This window comes from Xyrauchen texanus, chromosome 13, assembly GCF_025860055.1.
Source record: "Xyrauchen texanus isolate HMW12.3.18 chromosome 13, RBS_HiC_50CHRs, whole genome shotgun sequence".
In the NCBI taxonomy this organism is placed as follows: domain Eukaryota; kingdom Metazoa; phylum Chordata; class Actinopteri; order Cypriniformes; family Catostomidae; genus Xyrauchen; species Xyrauchen texanus.
Window position 1 is genome coordinate 26,668,424 of NC_068288.1, and position 25,457 is coordinate 26,693,880.

At 42.7% G+C, this 25,457-nt stretch overlaps 2 protein-coding genes across 2 annotated transcripts in view; one reads left to right on the plus strand and one right to left on the minus strand.

Moving 5' to 3' along the window:
- Nucleotides 1–6,588, minus strand: part of zc3h3 (zinc finger CCCH-type containing 3) — a 97,034-nt gene extending 90,446 nt beyond the window's left edge. The window contains exons 1-2 of the mRNA XM_052141722.1: nucleotides 6,525–6,588; nucleotides 1,007–2,468 (exon numbers count right to left, since the gene is read on the minus strand). Coding sequence (XP_051997682.1) covers nucleotides 1,007–2,468; nucleotides 6,525–6,570 — 1,508 coding nt within the window. The 5' untranslated portion in view covers nucleotides 6,571–6,588. The remainder of the gene's footprint in view (nucleotides 1–1,006; nucleotides 2,469–6,524) is intronic.
- Nucleotides 6,589–15,160: 8,572 nt separating this feature from the next.
- On the plus strand, nucleotides 15,161–25,223 carry cyldl (cylindromatosis (turban tumor syndrome), like). Its single transcript, XM_052140531.1, is given in 11 exon segments — nucleotides 15,161–15,167; nucleotides 15,331–15,472; nucleotides 15,617–15,727; nucleotides 18,920–19,011; nucleotides 19,326–19,388; nucleotides 19,754–19,921; nucleotides 20,148–20,252; nucleotides 20,294–20,412; nucleotides 20,716–20,752; nucleotides 20,755–20,936; nucleotides 25,044–25,223. Coding segments are annotated over 11 exon segments (1,206 nt in total).
- The last annotated feature ends 234 nt before the right edge of the window (nucleotides 25,224–25,457 follow it).

Consider the following 25,457-nt stretch of genomic DNA (forward strand, 5'->3'; position numbering starts at 1 on the left):
TATACATTATTCTGTTTACAAGAGATGGAATAACTCTTACTAATTTCCTGTTGAATAGTTATGACATAATGTACAAATATACAGTCTTGTATACAGTCAAATATAAAGTCTTGAAGTCTGTCCCAACGGACTTGCTGACTACTGCCCCGTCTGTCTGCACTCACAGTCTGCAAAGTCTAGACTCCAAGGGATTAGGGTGCCATTTGGGATATTACCGAAATGTCCACGAAGGATAAAACGTTTCACGAGTTGTTCCTAGAGGTATACTCTGTCACATTTGCAACCGGTAATCATTTTAAAGGGGTCATATACACTCACAGAGTTATTTATTAGAAACACCTGTACACCTACTTATTCATGCGATTATCTCATCAGCCAATTGTGTGGCAGCAGTGCAATGCATAAAATCATGTAGATACGGGTCAGGAGCTTCACTTAGTATTCACATCATCCTCCAGAATGGGGAAACATTTTTATCTCAGTGATTTTGACCATGGCATGATTGTTGGTGCCAAACGGGCTGGTTTGAGCAACCTGCACTGAAATGTGCCACACAAACTTTAACCAGATCAGACTGAAATGATCAGTGATTTGTTGAAAAAAAATTTTAATTTCCCAGCTGCTTTTTTGTTATGTTGGGATCCTTCAGAAAGATATTTAGTATTTTTTACAATCAATGTTGTCTTGGGGCTGGGAAGAAAATATTTAGTTCTGAAACTTACTTTGTTTTACTAGCTCAATAAACTTACATCTCGAACAAACAGTAAACATGTGATTTCTTATAATATGGCCCCTTTAAGGCAGTTGCAACGCTGTGCTGTGTCTACTTTTAATAAGACAATAGTGATCACCAATCCTTCTATTTGTATGTAGAAAAAAGAACAAACAAGAAATAACAGATATATCAAGAGTAATAATAAAGTAAAATTTTGACTTCCCAAATTTCATGGCATTATATCACATTATCACAATAATGTATGGTAACGTAATCAACCAGAGCTCTTACCTGCTAGTGGATCTTCTGATGATCTTAGTTCGGCTCTGAAGCTTAAAGGCACCAGCTGAAAAAGCAGTGGTGGGAGCACTCAGGTGGACTGGCCTGTAGGACACAACAGATCCCTTTTCCCCCTTTTGACCATTCTTGTTAGCAGTCCACTGATACACAGTGCCCTTATGGGTTGCTCTAGGAGTTGAGCCAGATGCAGCAGCGTTTTGTCCAGCTGCCTTCCAGCGATAGCGGCTAGCATGGCCGACATGAGATGTGGAGGCACCTCCAGCTCTAGACTTTTTTGTTACAGCTGTTGAAGTTGTGGCATATCTCAGTTTCTTGGGTCCCTCAAGAGCACCTTGAGCTGTTTTTACAGGCATCTTAAGAGATTTGGGTGAAAGGGGTTTGCGTAGAGGCTTGGTTGAAGTGCTTGTTTTACCATCTGTGGATGAGGAGCAAGATGAAGATACCCAGGTGTACTTTGAGGTCTTATGAGCTCCAAGGGAAATACTAGGCTTGCAAAATATCCTCTTGCTTGAGCCAGAGACTCGTCTTGCAGTGGCTGTCCAAGGAGGGGACGAAGAGGCAGAGGAGACAGAGATTTCTGTGGGGCAAGCTTCTGGCTTAGGTTTGCTTTTTTCATTTTCAATCTCTTTTTTCACCCAGGTAAACTGAGATCTTTTATGGCATGAGGAGGCTACATGTGTCTGTGTTGAGTCTGGTTTAACCTGGAGCTTTGTGGGGCTTGAGGAAGGCTGAGATTGATGGTTAGTGGCAGAAGAAGCTTTAGAAGAATACGTACTGGCTGCTGGCATTATGGCAGTCCTATTGGATAAGGCAACAGAGGGGAGGCATTGTTTGACCTGTAATTCAGTTTCAGGTTTTTGTTTGACAGATGAAGGGATAGAGGGATAGGTCACAGCTTCAGGTGATTTCAAAGCGGGATTTATCTTCCTTTCATGCTCACTTTGTTGTTCGAATGATGAAGATGAGCCTGTTAAATAATCATTAGATGACTGGCCACTGCCAGTCTTCCCCAATGCAGATATAAGCACAATCCTTTTTCCACTGGCTGTGACTACTGTGTTCCTCTCCTGTGATGTTTCGTTTTGGACATTTATTGAAGATGCTGTAGATTTACTCTTGGTTTGTCCATCTGGAATCTTTTCCTTGCTCCCAACAAATCTTGTATTATTTCCAGAAATTCTAGATGTGCTGCTGAAGTTGTGGGAATGCTGGTTCAGGTAAGACTGAGCTTGGTGAGATGCATTCCTTTCAGTGGCCCTGGTGGCCTTATTGCTAAGGGAGTATGTTTTCCTCCAGCTGCCAGCAGAGCTAGGCACATTAGGTTGTGGCGGCGCTAAATATGACTGTGTGTCTTGTGTGCGATGACCCCTTCTTGAACCCCGTCTGGCTTGACCCCCCTGGGCAGAGCTTGAAGGAACATGCCCGTGAGTGTTCTTATAGTCATTAATGAGGTCTGCAAAAGTCAACAAGAAGTCTGTTAGTTCAGATATTGTTCAATATGGTGAGACAAAAACTAAACTACTGTAAAAGCTCTATTAATGTATTACTCTTAAATAATAACATAAATAATAATAATATTAAAATACAAGAGTCACGAATAATAATATAGCCATATTACTCTAAAACACTGCTCTAGCTTTAGCCTCACTTTATTGGTACATACATCATAAATGTAAGATTTTATTAAAGCATTGCATGGCTCAAGAATACAAAGCACATACTGTATTTAGAATATTCAGACCACTTAGATTGTCTTATTATAAACTGATGGCTCTTCCAAGATCTAGATGTAAAACTCAATGAGACAGAGCATTTGAAGTGAAGGCACTTAAACTATGCAACAGACTCCACAGGAATATCACATCTTCTATGTATTTTTATAATCTTTATGTATTGATTTATCTATTCTCATTTTATAGGCAGCATTTATCAATATTTGAAAAGTTGTTGGTTAATCCTTTTTGTAGATAGATTTATCACTTTATCATTTTTATGACTTTTTTTTATATTGTATGGATTTGTATTCTTTTTTTGTACTTATTATATTTTAAAGTAATAAAAATAAACTTATTTAACCAAATGCTTTTTAATATTATATAATATATGCATTTCTTTCTTTCGTTTGTTTCTTGCTTCACAACATGCAATATATTCTTCAAAAAAGCACCAGTATTAAATATACTTCTTATTGCCATTATTTTTTATTTATAAAAACATACTGTAACTGTAAAGTATTTATAATAAACTATTATAAAATAATCATTATTACTGATTCATAAGTCAAGAATATTAGAAGAGAGCATTGTTGGACTTAATTGCTGAAACCGTCCCAATTAAAGGGAAAGTTCACACAAAAATGAAAATTATCTTTCTTCCTTCTGTAAAACACAAACAAAACACACCTCTGTAGCTCATTTCAATACAAGTGAATGGTGGACAGAAATGTAAGTTCAAATGCAAGTAAATTATGAGATAATTTTATTTTTTTAATTAAAACACCCGTCAGATGTTAATAGCAAAATGCAAAGAAAAAACAGATTTATTAACAAGAAAAAGAGTCTAAAACAGAGTCTATTGAACTTCAATAAAGTTATGGTCTGTAACAGTGCTGACAACCATATATAATGTTGCTTTGGCTATGAGAGATACAATCATAGATTTGAACTTCTGAGTGATATGCAAACCTCTGACAGTACATCTGTCATTGGCATCTGGGGAAGATTTAAAAGAAAATATCTTATGAAGTAACCAAATATTAGATCTAAGCAAAATTTAAAGGACAGAGATAGTTCTGCAAAATTAATCAAAATAAAATCGAAATCACCATCTGACCATGTATGATTGTTAAATCACAAAAGGCTTGAATTTTAATTAGATAAATAAATGATAGTCTTTGCGCAATGCTCTTCAAAGTTTACATACCCTACTCTGTCCCGTTTGTGTTAGTGCATTATTACAATGTTTTCAGAGCAGTTCTGAGCGCCACAACTCCATCTTGTGCTCAGAATCACAGCGACAGATTCGGTTTGTTATGTGCAATGAGCACATTATATTTAGACAAAGGAAAATTGACATGACCTGCATGAAGCAAGTGGTCTTTTATCCGTCCACAGTGGCAGCCTATAAGCCTCTGCCGGTCAGAGACATAATAACAATAACGTGGGACACAAATTAGGTTTTATGCAAGCATCTTTATTAAATGACTCCCTAACAAACTGCTTAAACAGTATCACATGGAGTCCAAAACATGCAATATTTCTCAGCTCTCCGGTCATCTGTTTACCTCACAAGAGAGCGTGTGTTCCCATCATTACTAGGGATGGACGGATCGATACTAATGTATTGATACTTCCGATACTGATGTGGTATCAAGAATATCGATCCTAACATAAAAGAAAAAATCAATTCTGAAGGGTTATTTATATATATATAAATAAATAAATAAAAGTGGTCTTATTATTAAGATTACATGAATATTAATGCATCTCATAAGCTTCGTAGTGGACAAAATAATTATATGAGTGAATTGTTGCATGGCACATGAATAATTTGTTTTAGCAGAAATGCTAAAATACACCAGCAGACAGCGCTCACCCTTTCAGTCATAGCACTCGTTCAAAGAGGGAGCAGTGCTTTCCTGAGGTAATGACAGAAAAATACACCTAGATGTGGCATGTATTATAATGGGCTTGTTTAACAATTTTTACAGGTTTATTTAAATTCAGAGATGTTAAAGCATTGATAATGATCATTAATACTCATTAATAAATGATACCCTTATGAAAACGTACCATGGCTTTACTGTAGTAATATTGTATTAGTAACCACGACTGTAGTAACCATGTTTTTTTCTTTTTCTTTTTGGCAGTAACCAAGGATTTGATACAATTAACCATGGTTTTACTACAGCATTACTATAGTATCCATGGTAACAATATCTATGGTTCATTTTGATGTTTTATATGTGGCTTATACTAACTAATATTTAAAAGGTAAACAAAGCAGCCTAATCATTTTCTGTTTAGCTCCATAAATATACAAAAAAATATTAAGTAATAATAAAGTAAAAAAATAAAATAATTAGTAAAAATTGTATTTAATAGAGGTTTCAGTATTGGTATCGACGATATTGGCCTAAAATTACTTGGTATCGGATCGAAAAGAAAATACTTTATCACCAATCCCTACTCATTACAGCCCCAGCAGGAACAAGTGAAAGCAGAACTAATATTCCAACAAAATGAAAAGGCAAGGAATGCAGATAAATAAAATAAATACATATGCAATATTTAGATACTATATTATAATGCATTGATACGTAAAATATAATTGAAAATAAATGAACAAAAAAAATTATTTAAATGATGACAATAAATAACTGAAACTTTCACATTAAGTTGAATTGCACCAATGGTTTATCAGTTCAACTTCAGTTTGACATTAAGCCTTGTTCTTTATAGGGCTATCTATCATAATATACAGTAGAGAATATTTGAATAAGACTACTTGTTTTTATGGCCTATTAAAAATGTAATTGTAAAAATATAGATTTTTTTGTATGTTTACTTATTTGATTAACCATTTAACCAGCCTACAATATTTTTGTCAGCAAAAACTAAGCCACATCTATGGCATAAGCAACAGGGACATTCTGTAACAGTGAGCAGAACACTTTCAAATCACCAGTTTTGACAGAGCTGATAATAAAAGGATAAATTATAAGGATATGTATCGGCTGAACAGGTGAAAAAAAATCTGTTAACGGTATGGACTCTAAAAATCCTGTTCAGATCATCGCTAATATTCAAGTTGGCTGGGTTTCAAAAATAATGATGATGAATAGTTGGCTGAGACCCCATCACAAAGTGGACAAAAACAGGTACACATTGGACAGGTACAATTTTGATATGAAGAACAGTTTTTTTCTTTCACTGTATTATTAATCTATGTGTTTATGGCAGAAGTGAAAAATGTCTGACTTTTTTCTCACTCAAGTGTGATTCCACGGTAGCCTGTCTTTAATTGGTACTGGAACATGTGCAAAACATTATCACATTTTTGTCAAATGAAATCCCTTACTTTGTTTGTTCATCATATCGCAGTTAAAATCGCAATCGCAATATGTTTCTAAATGATCGCAATATGACTCTTTGTCCAAATTGTGCAGTTCTAATCTAGACTGAAAACTGCATAAAGAGCTAAGACAGAACAACAACGTATTAGTTACAATAACCAGCGAAGAACTGCCAACAAATACGAGATACAATTGACGAGGTACGCGATCAGTCAGAGACAACAAAGAGTCATATTAAATGGCTTAAAAGGTGTTAATCCAAAACCGCTTTCACTGTTAGCTTTTAGCTTCACAGAATAACCGTTAGGTCAGCAACACAGTAACTCAACACTTCCTGTATTTAAATGTGGTTATTAACGAGCGAGGGGTTACGAAGGAATGGTGTCACTGTTTAATTATATTAACAGCTCTACAATATATAATGAACACACTTACTCTGCAGCTCTTCTATTTCTCTTTTTAGCGCTTCACGCTCAGCCATCTTCACACCAAAACAAAGTTGTCATAGAACTGCGACGACGCAAATGATGACGTAGACAATCATTATCTAATAACAACACCTCTATCATCAGATGGATCTTTTTTTTGACAAGCAAACTCTTAAATCTATTAGAACCGCCTATTTAAAATTTCTGATTCATCCTAAAGTTAAAGAAACTCATTTAAAATTGTTGGCTGATATTTATCCTTCTAATGAGTTTCTAAAAAATAGATTTAATATTGAAAAAGCTCTCTTCTTTGTAGATTTTGTAACTCCTTTACAGAGAATACTGATCAAATTTTTTTCACTTGTAAATTCTCGCATGCTTTTTGGGATCGAGTGCAGAACTGGTTGAGTGAGAAAAAGGTTGCTGTATTGAACTTGTCTTTTGTAGATATTAAATATGGGAATTACGAAAAAGAAGGTAAAGTAGAATTTTTGATTAACAATATTTTGTTGCTGGCCAAACATTTTATACATAATGTAGATTTTTACTACAACCCCCCGTTTGTAGTTTTCAAGAATGATTTGGTTCAATACCTAAAACCCTGTCAAAGATAAAAAAAAAATAAATAAGCTTTGATTTTGTTAGATACAGTTGAAGAATATAATTTGTTATAAATACAAAAAATAATTGTACCCCGGTGACTTCATATGATGTTGCTATTTGTATTTATTTTTTGTCATTTTTTTAGTGTTTTATTTTATTGTTTATTTGTTTTATTTGTTGTCTTTTATTATATTAATGTTTTGTGTGTCAGCCCATGTTAAATTTAAGCTGATTGTAAATTGAATGGCATTTTCTTGTAATATTTTTGATGTTTGCTTAATAAAAAAAAAAGTAACGCAGAACAAAAAAGAAAAGAAAAAAAAACCTCTCTCATCAGATGATTTTGTAGTTTTAGTTTGGACCTGCTGCGTCTGGTAATACGAAACATGCAGTCTCTACTAGAAAACTTGTTTCATCAACACATCAGAATAGCATTATTAGTGTGTCTGGCAATCACTTTATCACATCGATTATAGTACATTTAAGTGTATTCCTTAATTAATAATTTCGAATTTTGCACTTTACGAAGAATTCGCTTTCAGTTACTGAAATCGAAAGTTACTGACAACCGACGGTAAATAACTATTGCGTATTGTATATTATATAAAATGTTAGCACGATTTCAAAGGAGAATGTTATATTGTCACTACTGGGTTGAGGTTTTTCTTATTAACGTAGGCAAACTTAATTTCTTATATATACCCTGTATATATATATATATATATACACACACACTGGTGGCCAAAAGTTTGGAATAATGTACAGATTTAGCTATTTTGGAAGGAAACTGGTACTTTTATTCACAGAAGTGGCATTTAACTGACTTGAACAACCACATCATGATTACAAAAACAACCGTTCCATCGGTTAACCCAATAGTGATTTTCATCTACCAGACAATGGGCATAGTATGAGAGAATATGAAACCAAATGTCACAGAAATGGTAGAAATTCATGACAAGAACGCACATGATAAAAATATACTGTGCTTATATTTTGCATAGGCTTTGATATTAAGGTTATGACAGCCGAACAACTGCACTGCTACTGTGTGTGTTGTTTTCTTTACACTGATGTAGATATTGTGACAACTGGTTCAAAGTGTTGGAAATATCCACATATAAACAGGTGATATGGGCGTTCAACAAAAGTGTACACTACAGTCTTCAAATACAAATGAGAATGGGCTCTAACAAGGACAGAAAGAGATGTGGAAGGCCAGATGTACAAAAAGACAAGAGGATAAGTATATCAGATTCTCTAGTTTGATAAACAGATGCCTCACATGTCCTCACCTGACAGCTTTTCTACCTGCTCAACATCAGTTTCATGTATAACAGTAAAGAGAAGACTCAGGGGTGCAGGCCTTATGGGAAAAATTTCAAAGAAAAAGCCACTTTTGAAACAGAAAAACAAAAAGAAAAGGTTAGAGTTGGCAAAGAAACAGATATGTCCTCTGCCATTTTAAACAGCACCCATTGTGTAATTAATCAGTCTGATTTCTATCTTAAATGTGATGAGCCGTAATGCTGAATTTGTTTGTTTAAAGCCATTTAAAACTATTTCCTAGCTTTAGTAGTGTAGTGTAGTGTAGTAAGCGGTCACGAAGAGCTGTTGTATGTAAACGGCTGACGTGGTTCACTTCACATCACTTAACTGGCTCATATTACACACAAAAATTATGTTTTGCCACTTGCTTGCTAACATATGTAATGTCAAAAAATTAAATAAAAAATACATGTAAGAGATACTTATACAGTAACTTGTAACATGTATGCACTGCTCTTACACTTTAGTTTAGAATGGCATGAACACAAGTGGAGTGTTACACACACAATGAAGCGTCAGACTGCTGATGGTGTCAGACCATCAGTGCTCATGGAACGGCTCTCGTCCAATCAGATTCGAGGTCCGAACTGACTGATGTGTATATATATATATATATATATATATATATATATATATATATATATATATATATATGTGGCAGCGGGGCGTGGTCAAGCGCCCGTCCGGAGAGAAAAGCGGTAAGGGCGCTTACACCTGAGCTAAATTATGTCTAAACACCTGTCTCTAATTTCAGTGAGTACGAGGAGAGCGGCATAAAAAGGCAGCGAGAGGGCCCCAGAGGAGAGAGATGACATGCAAACCCAGTGTTTGGCATTGTGTTGTATTGTGTTTGTAAAATAAGATTGTACGGAACAAAAAGGGAATTAAAACCTTACCTTGTGGTGAAGACCTGTTTCCTGTCCTCCTTCCTTGGGAAGTGTTACACTGGTGCCGAAACCCGGGACACCCGCGCTACGCTGCCCCCCCAATGCTACAGAAGATGGGGGCAGCAGATGATCCTGAGGCCTTCCTCGATTTGTTTGAGCGCTCAGCAGAAATCTGGGGCTGGCCCCGCGAACAGTGGGCAGCCCGCCTGATTCCCTCCTGTCCGGGAAGCTCAACTTGCGGCACAGCAGCTGCCGGCGACTAACCTCCTGGCATACCCCGATCTGAAGAGGTCTATTCTGCAGCGGGTCGGTCGGAGCCCGGAAGAGAATCGCCAGCTCTTCCGGGCATGAAGCTAGGAACGTCCGATCGCCCTTCGCGTTCGGCTCAACGGCTCCGGGACGCCTGTCGGAGGTGGCTGCTCGCGGGGACCGCGACGCCGAGGGAGTAATCGACCAGGTGGTACTGGAACAGTTCATTCAACGGCTGCCTCGGAAGACGGGCGGGTGGGTCCAGTGCCATCGCCCGGCGCCGCTGGAGGAAGCTGTTCGGTTGGCGGAGGACCACTTGGCGGCGATCCCGAGGGCAGACGAGCCCTCTTCTTCGCTCTCTCTCTCTCCCCTTCCCTTGTATCTGCCCAGGCCCTCGCCCCTCCCCTGTGTTTTTTCCTTCTGTTCTCTCCCCAGGGCCCGCTACTGCCCCGCGAGGCGTGGAGGGTTCCAGAGACCTGCTCCCTGGCCGTGGGAGAATGCGCCTCCCATTCCCCGTCTTTCAGCCGCCTCCTCCTCAGGTGGGGGCTCGCCAGCACAAGTGCGGCCGCAACGCCTGGGCCGCCTGTTGGAGGTGTGGAGACCCAGGCCACTTCCGGGATCAGTGTCCGCTGATGGAGGTGGGGACGGTGGTGCGGGTCTCCGACGTCCCGCAGGCTGCCCCTATCGGGCTGGAGCATACCCGGTTCCGTAAGGATCAGGAGGTATTTACCAAGCTTTGCTGGATACCGGCTGCAATCAGACCACCATCCACCAACGCTTGGTTCAACCCGGGCTTTGGGTTTATCTAAACTGGTGAGGGTGAGGTGTGTGCATGGGGATGTTCACAAATATCCCATGGTGACGTTGGCGATGATATTTAGGGAAAAAACATAGTGTGGAGGCAGCGGTTAGTTCCCACCTCACCCATCCGCTAATCTTGGGTACTGATTGGCCGAATTTTAAAGATATATTAGAGGGTATTTGTGCGGATGGGTCCTGCATAAAGAGGTGTGCGGTGTGCGATGCTTTGGCAGGAGGCGGAGCCGGACCGCCCTCGGCTGCTCGAATGACGAGGAAAGGGCGAGGTGGCCGCCCCTCCTCTCAAGGAATTCCCTGAAGGGACTTTCCTCTAGAGCAGTCGCGGACGAAACTCTTAAACATGCTCTTGACCAAGTGAGAGTGATTGATGGTCAACAGCTCCGGCCGAGCGCCGCCATTGCATACCCATACTTTGCTATGATTAAAGATCGGTTATATAGAGTGACGCAGGACGCTCAAACAAAGGAGGAAGTGACACAATTATTGGTTCCACGAGCCGCCGGAAATGGTTTTCCAGGCGCTCACTACAATCCTATGGCCGGTCACCTAGGGGAACGGAAAACACTTCTCCGCCTAATAGCCCGCTTCTATTGGCCGGGCATTGGCGGTGATGTCTGCAGGTGGTGTGCGGCGTGTCGTGAATGTCAGCTGGTAAACCCACCGCCACCCCAAAAGTGCCATTGCGCCTCTACCATTAATCGAGGTCCCCTTCGAGAGAATTGGGATGGACCTCGCCGGGCCATTAGAACGGTCAGCACGCGGACATCGCCGTGTTAGTCCTAGTGGATTACGCGACGCGATATCCGAAGCAGTGCCTCTGAGCAACATCTCCGCACGTAGTGTTGCAGGGCACTCTTCAAGATAATCTCCGGTGGAGATTCCGAAAGAAATCCTCACCGATCAAGGCACCGACTTTTATGTCACGTAACACTTCGCGAACTTTACGAGCTCTTGGGCATCAAATCGATTCACACTAGCGCTTACCACCCGCAGACAGATGGCCTAGTGGAACGATTTAATAAAACGCTCAAGAACATGATTCAGTAAATTGCATACACGAGGACGCTAGAAATTGGGATAAGTGGCTAGACCCCTGTTATTTGCAGTACGAGAGGTCCCACAAGCCTCCACCGGGTTCTCCCCGCTTGAGCTGCTGTACGGGCGACGCCCCGCGGGTCCTTGACGCCATCCGCGAGCGTGGGAGGAGGGACCTTCTAATAGTAAAATGAAATTCAGTTCGTTCTCGATCTTAGAGCAAAACTCCACACACTGGGGCTGATTAACACAGGAGAATTTGCTCCAAGCTCAAGAACGCCAACGCCGGCTGTATGACAGGGGTGCTCGGCTACGGAATTTGCACCGGAGATAAGGTACTCAGATTACTCCCAACATCGAAGCTCTAAATTACTCGCCAAGTGGCAAGGACCCTTTGAGGTCACACGACGAGTTGGGGATCTCGATTATGAAGTTAAACGCATCGATAGAGGGGGCGACGCCAAATTTATCACCTCAACCTCCTGAAATTATGGAGGGAGGAGGCAGCCTCTGTGACGCTGGCCACTGTAGTTCCGAGAGGGCGGAGCTCGGGCCGGAGGTAAACAAAAACTACAATCTTAACACTCCGGTTACTTGTGGAGACCAACTCTCACCGCTGCAACTCACAGAGGTTTCTGAATTACAAAAGGAATTTGCGGATGTGTTTTCCCTCTACCGGGCCGTATAAACATCATACAGCACCACATCGAGACCGAGCCGGGCGCGGTGGTGCGTGTCGCCTCTATCGCTACCCGAACATAAAAAGAAAATAGTACGGAAGAATTAGATGCGATGCTCGATATGGGCGTAATAGAGGAATCCCACAGTGATTGGTCCAGCCCGGTTGTTCTTGTTCCCAAGAGTGATGGGTCTGTTCGATTCTGTGTGGATTACAGGAAAGTCAACGCGGTGTCTAAATTTGACGCATACCCAATGCCCCGTGTTGATGAACTGCTCGATCGGGTTAGGTACTGCTCGATTTTATTCGACCTTGGATTTAACAAAGGGTTATTGGCAGATCCCTTGACACCAATGTCCCGTGAGAAAACAGCCTTCACTACGCCGCTTGGGTTACACCAATTTGTGACGCTTCCTTTCGGTTTGTTTGGGGCACCAGCCACGCTTCAGCTGACTTATGGATCGGATCCTCAGACCGCGACACCGCGACGCCGCTGCCTATTTAGATGATATTATCATTTATAGCAATGATTGGCAGCGCACATGCAACATCTGAGGGCCGCCCTGAGATCGCTGTGGCGGACGGGCTCACGGCAAACCCTAAGAAGTGCGTGATTAGGCGGTGGAGGTACGGTATCTGGGGTTCCACTTGAGGTCATGGCCAGGTGCTCCCAAATTGATAAGACCGCGGTGATTGCGACTTGCCCTAGACCTAAGACCAAAAAGGGGGTGAGGCAGTTTCTGGGGCTGGCTGGCTATTATAGAAGGTTTGTGCCTAATTATTCGGACGCCACCAGCCCGCTGACTGACCTCACTAAAAGGGGGCTCCAGATCCGGTCCAGTGGTCGGAGCAGTGCCAACAGGCGCTTATGCAGGTTAAAGCCGCACTTTGTGGGGGCCGCTTCTTCATGCACCTGACTTCTCTCCCCTTTTTATTACAGACGGACGCTTCAGACAGAGGGCTGGGGGCCGTACTCGCGAGGTGGTGGAGGGAGAGGATGCCCGGTGCTGTACATTAGCCGTAAGCTCTCCTTAAGGGAGACTAAGTACAGCACCGTGGAGAAGGAGTGTTTGGCCATCAAGTGGGCGGTCCTCACCCTCCGCTACTACCTGCTGGGGCGGGCCTTCACCCTCTGTTCGGATCACGCCCACTGCAGTGGCTCCATCGCATGAAGGATACTAACGCCCGGATCACCCGCTGGTATCTAGCTCTCCAGCCCTTTAAATTCAAGGTGGTCCACAGACCGGGGTGCAGATGGCTGTCGCCGACTTCCTCTCCAGAAATGGGGAGTGGTAGGCAGGTCGGATGACGCCCGGCCTGAGTCGGGCGGTGGGGGTATGTGGCAGCGGGGCGTGGTCAAGCGCCCGTCCGGAGAGAAAAGCTGTAAGGGCGCTTACACCTGAGCTAAATTATGTCTAAACACCTGTCTCTAATTTCAGTGAGTACGAGGAGAGCGGCATAAAAAGGCAGCGAGAGGGCCCCAGAGGAGAGAGATGACATGCTAACCCAGTGTTTGGCATTGTGTTGTATTGTGTTTGTAAAATAAGATTGTACGGAACAAAAGGGAATTAAAACCTTACCTTGTGGTGAAGACCTGTTTCCTGTCCTCCTTCCTTGGGAAGTGTTACATATATATATATATATATATATATATATATATATATATATATATATATATCAGTGGGGATTTCTTTAAGACTGCAAGGGAAGCTCAGCTTCCCTATAATGTCAAAAAATAATGGTCAAATATGTACTATTGTGTAAACAATTTATTGACTAAAAATGTGTTAGAACACGTTCATCTCGAAGACGAGTTCGTTCAGAATCAGCTACATTACATATAGCAGGTCGGCTGACTCGATTTACTTCTCATACATTCCCGTAGCGTCAGTGCATTTCCCTGTTGAAGCCGAGCGTCCATTGACTTCAATGGGGCTGCTCTGAACAGTTTTTTTCAGTGCTCTGAAAATAGACGGTCATTGGATAAATGCTGCGATTATGTCCCGCCCACAGACGCTCAGCGTCTCTGGGGGTGAATGAGGAGTGGGCTGGCCCGGACTCCGGGCTTCCGCGTGATGATTGGAGGATCTGTCGAAAGACTGCATCTCCTTTTGATTGACAGCGAATCTGTACTATAAGAAGTCACTGAAGCTATTTCACGCTCAGTCCAAGTGTAGTCGAAAGACAAACTGCTGCAACCTATTTCTTTATATTTGTTTGGCGAAATTGCTAGTCAATTTGCATAATACATTTCACACAATTATACACCACATTCCTTGTTTCAGTTTTACCAAGTTTAATATATTTTGTTTTAGAGCGTTCGTTCATTCGTTCGTTCATTCATTCATACAGTAGGCTAGGCTAGCGTCGTACGGGTGAAACTGCACACGATGGCAGACGGTGCTAATATTGTCGACCTGATTTTGGCGAAGCCATTTGAAAGTCTTCCTTACGAGGAAAAAATTTGAATTAAACAGCAGGGCAGATCAACACCTAAGATTGATTTAGTGCAAAAAATAGGGTAAATAAGTTTATAATGTAGGCCGAAAATGAGCTTCCCCTCTTTGAAAGACCAGCAGCCGCCACTGACTATATATATATATATATATATATATATATATATATATATATATATATATATACATATATATACACACACACACTACCGGTCAAAGGTTTTGAAACACTTGACTGAAATGTTTCTCGTGACCTTAAAAATCTTTTGATCTGAAGGTGTATGAACATTTTTTGAAATTGATTTTGTAGACAAAAATATAATTGTGCCAACATATTAATGTATTTCATTATAAAGCTAAAATGTAATAAAAAATAAAATTTTGAAATTTATGAGTTGGACCAAATAATAAATAAAAGAAGCCAATCAATTTCGGAGTGAATGATGGAACATTTAAAGAAAGGCGTTACATCTCCTGTCCACCTAAATGTGGATTATTTGTGAAATTGTCATCTTGTCAACCGTTTCTTTGGTACAAAGTAGAAAGTGTTTAATGGACATTATGGTAAGGACTTGTCTTGGTTATAATGATCCGTGGATTTTGTGGAGTTTCATTGTACAGTGTAGTTCAGTTCTCACAAGGGCTGCACTGGTAGAATGTAGCCATGAATAAAATTGTAATGTTGCCACCTAGTGGAAGACAGACCTATAACAGTTACATTATACATCATTGTACCACTTATTTTCTCTGTAACAGATCATGATGGGGCATTTGCATCTGTGGAACTGGAGAATGTACTACCTGTTAGATCAGAAGATGCATCGAAACGATTGGTTGGCTGTACGAAGGCCGATCAGGGTCAATGCAACTCCTATTATATGGACTGTACCCTGTTCTGGTTAGAAATTAACTCAGTTGAAATGCTAGGAATTAATTTTCTCATTTACTGCATACTGTAGGAATGAATCTTATGTGAATCATCTAAATAGAAATTGCCAATATAGAAAAATTCTGAATTCTGAGTGGGGTTTTTTTCAACCAGTGTGTTTTCCTGTTCATTAGTCCTGGATTCTCTGCTTTTTAAGTCCATACAAAGTGCAGACCAACCCATTCAAAACACTCTTCTGAAAGACATAGTCAACCCTCTCCACAGGTCAGCTTACTATTTAAAGTGATCGAATTCTGGCAATATATACTCACCCTCATGTTGTTCATGTGACTTTCATTCTTTTATGGAGTGATAGCCTCAGTTGGCATTCACTTTTGTTGTATGGAGAAAAAAAAGATGCAAAGACAGTGAATGGTGACTGGGGTTTGGGACAGTATATGGATGAGTAATTGATGACAAAAGTTTCATTTTTGAGCAAAATTTATAGCAATAGTTTTTAATTCTCTCATCATTTACTCACCCTCATGCCATCGCAGATGTATATGACTTTCTTTCTTCTACTGAATTCAAACGAAGATTTTTAGAAGAATATTGCAGCTCTTTAGGTCCTCACAATGAAAATTAATGGGTACCAACATTCTTAAGCTCCATAAAAGGCTATAAAAGTAATCCATGTAACTCCAGTGGTTAAAGGGGCCATAACTTGAGGAATCAAAATTGTATTGTTCTTTTAATGCACAGTATAGGAGCTCATTTTACTATTAAAAGGTACTTTAAGTTTCAGAACTCAAAACTTCCTCCTCATGGCAAAAAGAGCATTTGATAAAACCAAGCTGCCAAAATGACTCATTCTCTACTTCCTCCACATTGTGATGCCACACTGTGGTAGACATTTGCATCTGACTGCCTCCACAACATCACATCAACGCTTACTTTAGGTGTGTATGACTTCATACAGCACTGCGCAGACCAATCAGCACCTGACTTGAAGGAGTGCATGTCGGATACAAATTTTGTCCAACTTTAGACAGCACCACCGCCACATCACCGTGATGTATGCTGTCAAAGTACTGCAAGAGCAATTCGAGAGCAGCTGCCTGGCAATGGTATACTTCAAATACTACTCTTACTACTACTGCGATATCAATCTATGGCAGAAATAGTAAGAATACTATGGTAGTATGGTATTACAAAGGTGTTTATTAGGTGAAAACTTTCACAAATCTGTGTTTTTATAACGGTACATCATGCTTATTTCATGTCATATAATGTTTATCATAGTATTATCATGTTTATTCATACAAAAAAACAAAACAATTAAAATTATAAAAAATACGGACTCCTTTATTGATATTAAAATAATATAGGCTTTTATTGGACTTTCTTGTAAAAAAAGTAGTAAATGCAGCACATAACCTTTTCAAATGAATAATGTTTCTGTTTATTATATGTACAATTCAAACTTCTGTCTATCTGAATTCCACTTCTGCAACAAAGAAAACAAATATCACGTTATCTGCACGTGACATATATTTTCAGTACATGACGGGAAGCACAAAACTCCTACCCTGATTGCAACAGGCAAATCTCGCTGATCGGAAAGTCCAGGTACAGTTTAAGTTGAACACACCTTTTACCTTTTATTATTTCCATAGCCCCGCCAGACAGTGTTGAGCAGTGAGATGGCAAGGAGAGAGCAGGTCAGTCAAGAGCAGAGTGCCAATCATAACAGTGGGTTTAGTGTGTTCATTTTACTCTCAGGTCTTAAAGGAATAGTTCACCCAAAAATGGATGGCATGCGGGTGTGTAAATGTTGAGAGAATTTTAATTTTTGGGTAAACTAATACTTTAAAGGAGAAGCAATGACAAAACAGAGCATTTCAGATAAGGGTCAGAATGAGGGTGGAAAATTATCATGTTTTACAAATATATGACTGTTTTTGTGCAAAGTAATATAATTTAAACTTCAAGAAACATATTAAATTAAAAAAGGCATTTCATAGCCCCTTTAAATCTATATCTTCAGAAGTGATATGATAGGTGTAGGTGAGAAACAGTTCAATAGTCCTTTTTACTATAAATTCTCCTCCCTGCCCAGTAGCTAGCGATGTGCACAAAGAATGCAAATTGCCAAAAACAAAAATGAAATATGTGAACATGAAAGTGGAGCTTGACAATAAATACGGACTTAAAATGTATCTTCTTCTCATCCACACTGATCTTCTGAAGACATGGATTTAACCATTGGAGTCATATGGATTACTTTTATGCCTGTATGTGCTTTTGGAGCTTAAAAATTTTGGTACCCATTCACTTGCATTGTATGGACCTACAGAGCTGAAATATTCTTCTGAAAATCTTTGGTTGTGTTTAGCAGAAGAAAGCAAGTCACACACATCTGGGATGGTGTGACGGTGAATACATTCTGAGAGAATTTTCATTTTGGGATTTTTGGATAGCAAAACTGAAGTTCTGATTCTCAGCCCCTCCAAGTCCCCTTAACCTGGACTGCTCAACCAGCTAGGTCCACTGTCAATAAATGTGCATGATCATGCAAGGAGCCTTGGAGTGATCTTGGACTCATCACTACTTTTAAATATACAGATCATTGCTGTTGTTAAGAGCAGCGTTTTCCGTCTGAGATCTATTGCAAAAGTAAAACACTTTCTCTCTAAATCAGATCTAGAAATTTTGATTCACTCGCTAATATCGTCAAGGTTAGATTACTGCAACTCATTGTATACCAGACTGCCTCAAACTGCCTTGTCCCATTTACAGTTGATCCAGAATGCGACCGCTAGTCTCCCTACAGGGTCTAGAAAGTTTGACCACATTACACTAGCATCCCAACTCTGGCTCCCCATAAAATGGAGGATAGATTTTTAAATTCTGCTCTATGTATACAACTCTTTCTGGTCTCGCTCCTCAATATCTCTGTGACCTTCTTGTCCCTTACTCTGCTACTAGAGCACTTAGGACAGCTGACCAACCTCTGCTGAAAGTTCCTCGTTGTCACTACAAATTGAAAAACGATCGTGCATTTCCTATTGTAGACCCCAAACTATGGAACAAGCTTACGCTTCATATCAGGACAGCTCTTATAAATCTCTTAAGCAGCTTTTAAATCTGCTTTAAAAACAAATTTTTATTCATTAGCTTTTGAATAAATTTTAAGTATGGATATAGATTTTAGGCTCATGTATTTATTAGTATTTATAAAAGGGTATATTATGTATATTATGTTGTGAATGAAATGTGTATTGTAAAGCACTTTGGGCCAACTCCTGTTGTTATAAATGTGCGTTATAAATAAAGGTTGAGTTCAGTTGAGATTAACTATTCCTTTAAGTTCAGTTTTACAACTTTTTTCTTTTGAAAGCAGTTCCAATCAACCTCATAGCACATATATTAGCTGTTAGGAGAATATAAATAACCTGTGCATTTTGTTTTTTACAGACAATATTTTGTGCCAGACAGGTGTGTGATGAAGCTTTGGCAGCAACTGCAAAAACGCGGCCACTGCCCCACTTACACCACAGATGAGAAGGGTACGCTTCTGTCTTGACGTCATAACACTATTCAGCTCGATTAAGTATGTAAGGTTTCAAACAGAAAAGTTAAAGGAATTGGTTACCCAAAAATGATAAGTCTTTCATTATTTACTCATGCTTATGCCATCTCAAACTCGTATGACTTCCTTTCTTCTGCAGAGCATAAACTGAGAGATTTTGTTGGAGATATGTTCTGTGTTATATTCACATCATATCTCCATCAAAATAGCTTTGTTTGTGTTCTGAAGAAGACCAGAAATATTACGAGTATGAGATGGCATTTATGCAGTATTTCTCATGATTGTGTGCAGATCCTGATTAGTTCCTCTCTCTCATGCAAGAGGTTCTGTCTCTAGATCCTCCACTTAAACTATAATAGAACACCTTTTCATTGTTTGTCCTTTAATTATACTTTTCTTCTGCTAAAAAATGGGTCGGCTCGAACTTTTTAAGACAGTACAGGGCTTAACATTAAGGATTTTTCTGCTGGTCAACAGTAAATGTATACAGTTCTTGCCCTGCCAATATAAATAAATAAATACAACCTATTGTTGCATTGTATATTGACTTACAATGAAAGTGTTTTTTTTTATTTAATTTTTTTACAATTTATCCTTTGCTTTAATTTGTAATTATTGTCATTTTATTTTATAATTTTAAATATATCATTTTAATTATATAACTATAATTTTTATACCAGGCCATTTACATAATTGAACCACTTTTTCTGCCTTTAGGAGCCACTCAGGTAATAAAGGTCAAGATAAAGTGCAAAGCTGTTAATTCTACCAAACCTTTATGGATTACAACCATCCTTTGGTCCTGCCAATGGTTAAACAACTACTGGAACATTCCTTTTACTGCAACAGTCTTAAACTATCAGAGGTACAGTCGTTCTTCTCTGTATGTGTTTTGTGTTTTTGGTGGGTGAGAGTATTCTTTAAGTTATGTATTTGCTTATGCTATTAGATCTGCAGATGGTGCTGTTTATCTCTGCTTAAATATTTCTAAAGTAAATTGTGGCCTAAATGGTACAATCATCCTGTGTTTATTTCTCGTTAAAACAGATTCACAATCTAGAATGAGCTGTTATTCAGAGTATTTATTTATTGTTTTATTCTTTATGCATCCAGGTCCTGCCTATTTGATTCTTACTATGCCTTGCTGAGGAAAGAGTTTCAAAATGTTTCCAAAAATCATTCCTTCTACAGATCTGGACATCACTGGTATTCTTTCAGGTTTTCTAAGGTATGGATGTTTACATACGTTTGTTTATTAGATCATCAGTCGCATGTTTTTTGTGGTCATCTGGCAAAAGAGGAGTGTGCTAATTGCTTCAGAGTTCAAGTTTTTAGTGATACAGGGTTCAAATACTTCTGTCTGAAAGGTTCTGCTCAGGTAGGAAACTTATCTGCTTACTCTTGACATTTAAATGTATAATTCTTAATTGCAATCTCTTGATTAGAAGAACAATTTTACTTTATGCAAAATAGGATATGCAAAGTAAAGTGCAGATCGTTTCTCTTAGATGTCACCAAAATATTATATTATATTATATTATATTATATTATATTATATTATATTATATTATATTATATTATATTGTATTATATTAAACCCTTCTGGATATCTGAAGCCAACCCACAACACATGCCTCAAAGAAAAATGTCATTATGTGTTTTATGTGAGTATTGCACTCAGGTTCACTCTCACCAGCAGCGTCAATGTCACAAACCTAGCAACTTCCTCAGGGCTACTCTTACTGACAGAGTTCAGGGGCTGATACACACACTCCTTCATGAGAGAAACTAGAGCTGTTTGCTGTGCTGTGCAAAGAGGCCAGCCACTTCGTGTCTTTCGTTAAATATGGACCACAAGATACTGACCGGATCTTCTTTGATAGTATGGTTCATCGGATGGGTGTTTGTGTGTGGAATCTGTGCTTGACTAAAGTTTAAGATTTTGGAACGTCTGTGAGCATCGTTCTACCAAAGTTTGCACATGTTAGAGTCGTGCATTTACCTGTTTGTAGGTGAAAAATATGGCTACTGTTACGTTCCTGTGTTGTCTGCCCTCTGTTCTCTGTTTCACTATCACGTTGATTTCACTTTTCCTTGTTGTCCGCTCCGCGTTTTCCTTTTCACCCATCACCGATCCTGCTCCATGTCACGTTTTCCCTGTTGTCCGCCCTGAGTCTCACTGTCCGTGTGTTAAACTACATTTCCCACAATTCCCGGCCTCCCCCACTGCCTGCACTCATCATTGTTTTCACCTGTGTCTTGTTCAGCCTCCACTTTGTCTGTGTATTTAAACCTTGGTTCTTTGTTTACTCTCTGTCGGTCGTTGTTTGGTAATGTTTCGTTTCTTGCATGTCGTCAAGCCTGGTCCGTGTTCCCTACCCGAGTTCAGAGTTTGTTGAGTTTGTTTCATCCTGTTTATTTTATGTCTCGTTGTGTATCAGTTTCCAGTTTTCCCCTCGTGGACTTTTCTTTGTGTTTACTTTTTGTTTGTTATTTGTTTATTCTTAATAAAATACCGCGTTTGGATCCGCACCTCTGTCTGTCCTGTCCTGCTTCCACACCCAGCATAACAGAACGACCGAACCACCAATGGATCCAGCGGTCCAGCAGGCTAACTACCGGCTGCTCAGCCTGAGGCAAGAAGGCCGACCTATAGAGGACCACGTCCGCGACTTCATGGAACTGGCGAGTGTCGCGGACTTCCCTGAATCCTCCCTTGTGGCCTTCTTCAGGGGTAATCTGGACGATGCAGCTTAAGGAGCGGTTACCACCGGCGATGCGCGGTTGGACACTCCTGAAATTCGTGGAGGAGACCGTGCTGGTCTGTGGCTTGCCATTCACTGTGGGTGTGACTGAGGAGGACCCAACCTCTCCACCCACTGTGGTGACTCCCCAGTCGTCCGTAGCGCCCCCTGTCATGCCTGCCCCACCTGCCAGTGAGCCAACCCCCATGCCTGTCGTTCCCCATGAGCCTGCACGGTCCACTTCGTCTGCCCGGAGGAAGAGAAGACGGGCTTCCGCCTCCCGGCCCACGCCTGCCCCGGTCTGCGAGCTTGAGCCCACGCCTGCCCCGGTCTGCGAGCCTGCGCCCACGCCTGCCCCGGTCTGCGAGCCTGCGCCCACGCCTTCCACGGTGAGCGAGCCAGCGCCCACGCACATCACCGTCAGCGAGCCTGAGTCCTCGTCAGCCACGGTCAGCGAACCCAAGCCAGCGCATTCCACGGTCACCCAGCCAGTGCCTGTAGCCTCGACCGCCCCTGAGCCAGCGCCTGTAGCCTCGACCGCCCCTGAGCCAGCGCCTGTAGCCTCGACCGCCCCTGAGCCAGCGCCTGTAGCCTCGACCGTCCCTGAGCCAGTGCCTGTAGCCTCGACCGTCCCTGAGCCAGCGCCTGTAGCCTCGACCGTCCCTGAGCCAGCGCCTGTAGCCTCGACCGTCCCTGAGCCAGCGCCTGTAGCCTCGACCGTCCCTGAGCCAGCGCCTGTAGCCTCGACCGTCCCTGAGCCAGCGCCTGTAGCCTCGACCGTCCCTGAGCCAGCGCCTGTAGCCTCGACCGTCCCTGAGCCAGCGCCTGTAGCCTCGACCGTCCCTGAGCCAGCGCCTGTAGCCTCGACCGTCCCTGAGCCAGCGCCTGTAGCCTCGACCGTCCCTGAGCCAGCGCCAGTGGCCGTGACCATCCAAGAGCCAGCGCCAGTGGTCGTGCCCGTCCTAGAGCCAGCGCCTCTCGAGCCTTCCAGGGCTCCGCCTCCCAAGTCTCTCGTCTTCTAGGGCTCCTCCTCCCGAGCTTTCCAGAGCTCCGCCTTCCAAGTTACCCGAGCTTTCCAGAGCTCCGCCTTCCGAGTTACCCGAGCTTTCCAGAGCTCCGCCTTCCGAGCTTTCCAGAGCTCCGCCTTCCGAGCTTCCTGAGCTTTCCAGAGCTCCGCCTCCCGGGCTTTCCAGAGCTCCGCCTCCCGGGCTTTCCAGAGCTCCGCCTCCCGAGCCTTCCAGGGCTCTGCCCCTCAAGCCTTCCAGGGCTCCGCCCCTCGAGCCTCTCGAGCCTTCCAGGGCTCAGCCTCTCGAGCCTTCCAGGGCTCCGCCCCTCGAGCCTCTCGAGCCTTCCAGGGCTCCGCCTCTCAAGCCTCTCAAGCCTCCCAGGGCTCCGCCTCTCAAGCCTCTCGAGCCTTCCAGGGCTCCGCCCCTCAAGTCACTCGAGCCTTCTAGGGCTCCGCCTCTCGAGCCTTCCAGGGCTCCGCCCCACAAGCCTCTCCAGCCTTCCAGGGCTCCGCCTCTCGGGCCTTCCAGGGCTCCGCCTCTCAAGCCTCTCGAGCCTTCCACGGCTCTTCTCCCCAAGCCTTCCACGGCTCTTCTCCCAGAAACTCCCGGGCCTCCTACGGCTCCGTCTCCCGAGCCATTCACGGCTCCGCCTCCCGAGCCTCCTATGGCTCTGCTCCCAGAGACTCCAGAGCCTTCTAGGGCCACGCCTCTGAAACCTCCTACGGCACCACCTCCCTTGGCTCCACCTCCAGAGCCTTCCAGGCCTCCACCTCCTAGGCCTTCCTTGGCTCCACCTCCAGAGCCTTCCAGGCCTCCGCCTCCTAGGCCTTCCTCGGCTCCACCTCCAGAGTCTTCCAGGCCTCCGCCTCTAAAGCCTCCTACGGCGCCACCTTCCTCGGCTCCACCTCCTGAGCCTCCCTCGGCTCCACCTCCAGAGCCTTCCAGGCCTCCGCCTCTCAGGTCACTCGAGCCTTCCAGGCCTCCGCCTTTAAAGCCTCCTACGGCGCCACCTTCATCGGTTCTGCCTCCAGAGCCTTCCAGGCCTCCGCCTCCAGAGCCTCCTACGGCGCCACCTCCATCGGTTCCGCCTCCAGAGCCTCCCTCAGCTTCATCTCCAGAGCCCCTTGCAGCTCCCCTAGGGGCCACTCTTCCTCCCAGGCCCCCTGAACCAGCCCTAGCCCTGTGGCCACCCCCTAGGTCACCTAAACCTGTCCCTGTCCCGGAGCCACTCCCCAGGACCCCTGTGCCGGCCCTTGTTCTGCGACCATCTCCCAGACATCCTAGACCTGCCCCTGTCCTGAGGCCGCCTCCCAGGCCTCCTGGACCTGTCCCTGTCCGATGGCCACCTCCCAGGCCCCCCAGACATGTTCCTGTCTTGTGGCCGCCCCCTGGACCTGTCCCTGTCCGATGGCCACCTCCCAGACCACCCAAACCTGTCCCTTTGTGCCCCCATGGACTGCCTAATTGCCCCTTGTGCCCCCGTGGCCTGTCTCATTTCCCTTTGTGCCCCCGTGGACTGCCTAATTGCCCCTTGTGCCCCCGTGGTCTGTCTCCGTGTCCCTTGTGCCTTCTTGGTCTCTCTCTGTGCCCCTTGTGCTCCCTTTTCTCTGTCTGTGTTCCCCCGGGTCTACCCCCTCACTCCCTGGATCTTTTGTTTTTGTTCTTCTGTGTAGGTTTTCTTTTGGCTTTAGGACCGTCTGGAATCCGGTCCTTTTAGGGGGGGTTATGTTACGTTCCTGTGTTGTCTGCCCTCTGTTCTCTGTTTCACTATCACGTTGATTTCACTTTTCCTTGTCCGCTCCGTGTTTTCCTTTTCACCCGTCACCGATCCTGCTCCATGTCATGTTTTCCCTGTTGTCCGCCCTGAGTCTCACTGTCCATGTGTTAAACTACATTTCCCACAATTCCCGGCCTCCCCCACTGCCTGCACTCATCATTGTGTTCACCTGTGTCTCGTTCAGTCTCCACTTTGTCTGTGTATTTAAACCTTGGTTCTTTGTTTACTCTCTGTCGGTCGTTGTTTGGTAATGTTTCGTTTCTTGCATGTCGTCAAGCCTGGTCCGTGTTCCCTACCCGAGTTCAGAGTTTGTTGAGTTTGTTTCATCGTGTTTATTTCTGTCTTGTTGTGTATCAGTTTCCAGTTTTCCCCTCGTGGACTTTTCTTTGTGTTTACCTTTTGTTTCTTATTTGTTTATTCTTAATAAAATACCGCATTTGGATCCGCACCTCTGTCTGTCCTGTCCTGCTTTCACACCCAGCATAACAGCTACAATATCCCAGAGTTGTAGGCATGTCCTGAGGTTGGGATGTACATACATATACCTCTGGCTCAGCTAGCAAATCAGCAACCTCGAGAGATGGACAGTGTTGCGAAAAGACTCTTCTGTGATGGTTACATGTACCTTCAACAGAGTCAGAGTATGTCTGTTTATCAATGATTAAATCAATGCTGAAGACAGACATGCACAAACAATTAATAAGAAGTATCTGATTGTCAATGACTAGGTCTACTTAGTAATGGATTGTAATTATTACATCATAAAACTAAATGCTTCTGCTCCACCTTTGAGCATTTATTCAGTTCCCAAAAATGTACACATTCTGTTGGAATCAATTTCCTATGATAATAATGCCTGGGTGGGTGATTCATGCTCTTTGAACATGCTAGATGA